Genomic DNA, 6,863 nt, shown 5'->3' with positions numbered 1-6,863 from the left:
TATTTGTTCGACTTTTAAGTAGTCTGAAAATATCACACACATGCATCCAAAGTCCATTGGTGACACCATAGAATACAGTTTCTTCCATGCAACCTCGTATTTTGGTCATACACAGTAATACTGTGTAACAGCTTGAATAGTTGCATGTTTAAAAGTGCTCATTCATTGTAATAAACGTTTCTGCCTCTGAAGGGTGCTATAGAGTCTTCATGAGGCTGCACTTTTCTTCAGTCTTGTTGAGTGCTGCCCTCTTTGTTTTGTCACATTCCACCTGCCTAGTTACTGGTCTAGGGGAATAGGTTTCCATGCGAATCTTTAGTAAACTCAACTAATCTAAGTTCATTATTAATTTCTGCTCATTTGCTTTATAGGAGCTATAATCTTGTACAGCAAGAGATGGGCTTGCTGGCAGCCTGGTGAGATACAAAAACTAGAGATGAAGAATAATATTTAAGGATGCCGTGGCCTTCAAGAGTAATCACGAGGGGAAATGTTTTTTTGTTTTTTTTTAATGCCTTTCCATTCTCTTCTTTTTTAAATTATAATGCAAACAAAAAATATTCAGTCCACAGTTTTATAGCTTGTCTGACAGTGAGACACGCCCACACATTTGCTGGTGGTAGGAGCCTCTTGCATCACTTTTTGGAGGTACAGATGCCTTTTTGTCAGCTGCTTTGTTTCAGTTGTCGGCTGAGATGTGGAAGCCTTCGAATTAACTCATCTGTACCAAAAAGGAACAGAAGCAAGAACAGTAAGAAAAAGTGCAGTACAAAAAGTAAATACATGCCTCATACATGTGATGGCAATAACGCAGCATGCACATTATATGCTAGTGTTCTTGCAAGACACCTCGAGCAGGAGGAACTCCTTTGAGCACAGATTTGTTAGAACAATTTGAAATATTTTGCAAAAACATTTCTTTATGACTATAAGAAGGTTTACTGAAAAAACTTGACAGCCATCATATTTAAATATCACACAAAACAAAACAGTGCAAAGTCTGACTTATTCACTGAAGTTATAAGTTGACTGTACTGGGGGCTACATGTTTGAGTACACATTAGCCAAATATTACACGCTGCACGGTGCAGTATCAAAGAGACTACTGGAGTCAGTGTGCCTTGCCACAAAACAGTTCCACAACCCTTTTTTTTCTTCAATTATTTAAACAAAAGTGTTTGGTGAGTTGTAGATGTTCTAGGTGAATCTCTCAAATTTTGGAAAAACCTGAAACTCTGCACAACAGAGCACCATCAAATTACACTCCAACCAGTTTGTGCTCACCAGTTCCTCCAAACACATTTGATGCAATAGCTCTTACAGAGAGTACTTGTCCACCTAGAGGATGCATCATTGTGCCAATACGCTGCTGAATTAAAGCATTTTTCTGGTCAGCTGCACATTCCCTTTGTGCTTGCTGGGGTTTAGCAGTCCGTGTGGGTGTGGAGCACTTCAACTTCTTTAAAACAAATTATATTTGAATAATGAAGGTATTAGTGTTTTGTGTAAAGATGCATTGTTGTCAGCTTTTCCAGACCTGGGACGTCCAGCTTTTATAAATCACCCCTGAAACTCAAGTACATCTTTCCAAAAGATCTTCTGCCACTTTTCCCTACCATTAGTCCTATTGCTACTTCAGCCACAATGATGCACTGTTTTAAGGAATAGCAATATTAATAGCAATCTCATGGCAGGCACTCAACTGAAGTTCTACAATGTTTGTATACAAGAAACTATCGGGATGGGATATTTGATTCAGTGTAAAGTCTGGAATACTTATAATGGTGTTGATACGCCTCTCGTGAAACTGACGACTGGAGTTGGTTCAAAATGCACATCACCGAAGTATTTAGAAAAAGCAGATTTGGGCATAGACTTGTTGCTTCTTGCTTATGAGGACAAGACTCAGACATGAATGGTCAATAGCTCTTGAAAATTAACCTCAGCCCAAATGTTCAGCCGTTCTTTCAGACAACCTGACAAAAGACAAGAGAAACTACAGGGGAGCTTTCACTTTATTTTAGATAAATACAGGAAATCATCCTTTTTGCACTGTAGAGCTGTAAAGGAGGAGACATTTGTGAGGAACAGATTTTAACAACATGAAATGCCATGTTGTAATAGCTAAAAACTAATGACCCACCTCTGCCCTGTGAGTTTGGGTCATCTCTTCCATCCATGCCAGTCTGAAGCTGACCGATGGAAATTTGGCCAAGGGTCAGAAGATGGATGCTTTACATGACCCCAATGAGGTCCACGGTAATGCCACTAGTAGTTATTCCACGTAGGATTCATCTGGAAGTTGTAGTATCCACTGTAAGGGTCGGCATATCTTTGAGGATGATGTGGCCTTGATGGGTGTTCTTCTCCAGCTGGCTTCGGAAATGCAAACTCCTGCAGGCGGCCTTCATCATGATGCTGGTCAGGGTACAGCCTTGTGTGAACTGGCAAATGCTCTGTTTGACGACTCAAATCATCTTTCTCAGGCCTGTGTCGACGTCCACCGTGATGTTCCTGGCTACCTGGAGGGCGTGGAGAACCATGTGAAAAGGGAATGGATAAGCTGAACTGGTAGCCCAGGTTTGAAGGATCATGGGCATGGTCTCTGCGGGGATTATTAAAACTCTTGTCAATAGTAAGGCCGCTTGGTCCGTACCGAGGAGGATTAGCACGATCATGAGAGTGAGCAAAAGGAATCCTCAGGCTTATGTCAAAGCTCCTGGGCTTGGCCACAAGATTGTTTCTGTGTGCTCGTGGCTGGACCAGCGATGTTTCCATGGGTCTGTTGGTGGGAATATTAGAGCGTTGCTGATATGATCTTGGGGATTCGACTTGAACCTGATTACGCACATTAGGGTAGATCTGTGGATCTGTCGGCCTCAGAGCCCTCATGTATTGGAAAGGGCGAGGATTTCCATACACATCTTGTTCCCCTCTTCCACCCTGCCACGTTCTAGGCTGCACAGAACTTGTGGCTGAGAAAGAACATGGGTATGAGTACAGATTATAATCATGTTGGTAAAGCTTAGAACACATCTACAGTTTGTCAGTATTGTTTAGATAGAACTTCAGTGTTGAGTTTATTAAGCCAGTGTCAAAGACATTTGTATTCTTATACTCTTAACAGGAGGAAGGAAGTCTGTTAATTTGTGTGATCCACTCACAGAAAGCATAATATTCATATACATTTATACCATCTACAGTTACCCAGCTTGAATTTTCCTTTTCCAAATTTAACACTGAAGAACTCCGTCTTTTCAAAGCAATTACTAAAGTAAAAAGATAAAACACCATGCTTACGATGACTGATTACATAAGTTGAGATTTTGGTATCTAAACATCTACAAGTTAACTTAATGCATCATACATGGAACCTGTAGAGTTTCCCCCCCACTAAATGAAACCCGGCTGTGACGTTAAAGTAATGCAAACTCAGCGTTACATTTTACCTCTCAGTGTGCTGTGAGCCATTTAAATACCCTGCTTTAACCAAATCAAATCTGCCAATTTGAGCATGAGGTATCTCGACCCTAACCCAGTAGCTGCAAAGTCCTGATAAGGTACACTGGTAGACCTGTTTAGTGACCAACAGCTTTATCACCTGAAGTGGGGGAGAGGAAAAAAACTGCCTGGATTACATACTACATATTTTGTTCCAGTGTAAATACTGTTAAACCTCTTTCAAATATTATCTAAAGAGATGCTGCAGATTCTGGATGCAGGCAGGACTTCACTGGACTCCTCAGGTAAGACATAAAGTTGTCATTTCATAAAATCATTAGAGTAGGTTTCAACATGCTCACCTTTGGGAAGAGCTGAGGAATAGTTCACATCACTCAAAACATAAAGCAGTAAAAACCTGTCAAGCAGCACAAATACAGTCAAGATAAAACCAGACCAAAGCCTCACATTCAAGTACAGGAAGTGCATATCATGAAAATACATTTAAACATTGTACCTTGCAATTAAGAACCGGGCAACCATGACTCCAGTAGCTGCACTCACTGTCCTCACAAACCCTCCAGCTGGACTGTGCATGCAAAGCACTCACATTTCCACGGGTCCACACACATCAGCTCCGACCAAACACCAGCGTACATCTGAGTTACGTGTTTAGGACATGCTGCTGTCTTTATCGGTCCTTCCTACCGGCAGGTGTTTCCAATCAGGCTTTTTTAATGAGAAGTTGAACTGAGGTACCCAACAGATCGACTCCCCCACTTCTTTTATGCATACATGTTTATTTTGCTCTTCACTCAAACTTTTGGGGAGACACAAACTGTTATTCCAGGTAACCTGTTAACCAATCAGAGAATACTAAATGTTTAAAAATCTGGCTAGATTCAAACTTTACACAGGAAAAGTGAAATAAAATCTGAAAAGTTCAACTTACTTTGTCTATTTATGATGCACTGAATTTCATAAATCCAATGTAAATTTTAGCACTAGGTGCAATGACTCCCAAGCTAGGCGAGTGGCTCCAGCAGATCCCAGGAACAACATCCGAGATCTTTGTCCAGAAGAGTGCAGTCCTAGGAACAGCAAAGATACTGCGCAGGACTCTTGAGCTCCCAGGCCTCTGGTAGAGGACCTGAGCTTGAAGAATAGTCCGTCCGCAGGGGGCAATTTTTTATTTCTTTTGGAATCGCCTGTCTGGCTTTTTGTTCTACCTTTATTATTATTATTATTTCATTTTTAGTTATTACAATCAGAATGGATGGGACCGGGGGACAGGATAGAGGAAGAAAGAGAGGCGGGGATATAACAGAAGGAGACGGGAAGAAAAACAGAGGAGAAAAGGAAATGAGAGAGAACAGATACTGAAAATCTGCTTGATCGCCTGCTGAGAGTGAAAAAAAGGGCAAAAAGCAGACAACATAGTAGGAAAACCACAGCAACAACCATAAGCATCAGTAATAGTAAGTAATAAATATTGAGTGAACAGCATACAGTGCTAATAATACATTATATGTTTAGAGGCAGCAGCCAACCAAGATGGTGTGTGAGTACCTGTTTGTACACCTGTCTGAACACTTGTGTATACACCTGTGTGTGTGGGCCCGTTTATGTTCATAAGATTTCTCCATGTAAGTGTCTAATAGTGGGTATGGGGAGCCATAACGCTGCCCCCCAGGTCATCAGCGACTGGAGGAGATCCGGGCCCCAGACATGTATAGGATTTATGTACAGGATTTCTATCTTTACAAGGGGGCAATTTGAGTGCAGTGATGGAATGTAACTAAGTCAATTTATTTGTCTACTATTCATATAAATATAGTTTTGATTTACTTGTACTTGTGAAATTAAGTTTGCCAGGTTCCACTTATTTGGTCCTGAAGGAACCTACTGGAGTGGCAGTGTCGTCTTCAGAGGCCTCATCTTTATCACCATGGTCACCTGCATCTAAAGGATAATCACTGGGACCAGACTCAACAATAATACTCTACCAAAGCTCAGAAAAGACAGATGATATGAGGACCTCATGACAGCAAATTGCAAGAAATGTAAGTTAGTTTCAGGATCTGATGTTATAACTGAAAATTGCCAATTAGCTATCTTTTTTTTACCAATACTAATAATGAAATATTATTAGTGTTGGTAGTGCTGAATGTTTTTATAACAGCCTGGTAGATGCTCTATATTAATTTCTTGTTGTTGTTATTTCAGATTGCTTTGTATTCAAAGCCAGGTAGCCAGTCTTCAAAATATTTAGGAGGAAGTTGTCTGGTAAATTCCTTCCAAAGTGGCCAACATTCTTCAAGCCAAGCCAAATCTGCTTCAAGGCCCTTTCACATCGGACACGGCATGCGCTGCGCTCACCGCTTGCTAGAGTGAGGGACCCAAAATATGTGTTGAGTTGGCTGCTGAAGATGTGATTTTTAGAATTGTATTGAAGTAGAAGTTCACTTTTGATGTGAACAGATGTGGATTATCAAGGGCAAGGAGACCCAACATGCAGCAGATTTATCTATTCCAGATAAGCTTGGTATTGCAGCACAGACACAGGATTGTTTCTATTATAACTAAATGTGCACATCGGAACAACTGTGCACCAGGAGTTAAACATTTTAATATTGGCACTCAAAATCGGACTCCCAGTTTTGTTTAACGTAATTCACTTGGATTCTTTCTCAAGTGGTGGGTAGCATGAAGACTTTTCACAAGGAAAATGGCTGCTCAGCTCTTCCTCCTGTGTGTTGGAGAAAGAAAGAACAACATCCAGAATTTCTAAATTGTTAAGACAATGAAGAAATCAAAAGGTGATTCCCTGTGTGATCCATAGAATATAATAGAATGCCTTTATTTTCACTATACAGATGTACAGTGAGACACAGAATAGAGATGTAGACTGGGGTTGCAGCCCTGATGAGCTTTTCAAGGCCCAATTTCCATTTGCTGTGAAATGTTCATGTGTTACATTTGCAAGATACAGCACACAAGCTGTTTAGTGTTATTTAGACATTTCCAACATGGTTTGCATCCAGGAAGGGTTTCGCATATGTATATATATAAATGTAAAGTGGAAATTTAAATGTTATTTTATACACAAAGAGGTGTTTAAATGGGTTAAAGAGCTAGTTATGTACCCATTCAGTGGTTACATGCTTTGCTATTTACATGTTTACGCATCTGAATTTTTACACATGCATGTTCAAAGCAGTAATAAGTATGTGCTGAAAATACCTAGTTGTTTTCCCTGCATTGATCTGAGTATAGGTTTTCCTGGCTTTGAGTGGCCAGTGCAGTATTCATGAAGGCTATACACAGGAAGTGTTTGGTTGTTGTTGCTGTGTGCTGAGAGTAAAGAGGCTGCTAAGAAAGTTATCAATTTCCATCTTGCTGTTTCTAATCGTTCAGAGAGA

At 40.4% G+C, this 6,863-nt stretch overlaps 1 protein-coding gene across 3 annotated transcripts; it reads right to left on the bottom strand.

Moving 5' to 3' along the window:
* Positions 1 to 424: 424 nt before the first annotated feature.
* On the bottom strand, positions 425 to 4,199 carry LOC113027253 (uncharacterized). 3 transcript variants are annotated; one of them, XR_013910300.1, is made up of 4 exons: positions 3,959 to 4,199; positions 3,804 to 3,859; positions 2,144 to 2,975; positions 425 to 721 (listed from the first exon to the last, which is right to left on the bottom strand). XR_013910300.1 is itself a non-coding variant. In XM_080304105.1 (3 exons), exons 1-3 carry the CDS (start codon positions 4,036 to 4,038, stop codon positions 2,269 to 2,271), a joined length of 843 nt encoding a protein of 280 aa, XP_080160231.1. In that variant the 5' UTR covers positions 4,039 to 4,199; the 3' UTR covers positions 2,067 to 2,268. The 3 variants fall into 3 exon arrangements, 1 of the variants encoding a protein (XP_080160231.1); XR_013910299.1 differs by lacking the exon at positions 425 to 721 and adding an exon at positions 1,998 to 2,060; XM_080304105.1 differs by lacking the exon at positions 425 to 721 and having other exon boundaries at positions 2,067 to 2,975.
* Positions 4,200 to 6,863: the final 2,664 nt, after the last annotated feature.

The sequence above is a fragment of the Astatotilapia calliptera genome, chromosome 7, assembly GCF_964374335.1.
Source record: "Astatotilapia calliptera chromosome 7, fAstCal68.1, whole genome shotgun sequence".
Classification (NCBI taxonomy): domain Eukaryota; kingdom Metazoa; phylum Chordata; class Actinopteri; order Cichliformes; family Cichlidae; genus Astatotilapia; species Astatotilapia calliptera.
This window is presented reverse-complemented; position numbering and strand designations above follow the sequence as displayed.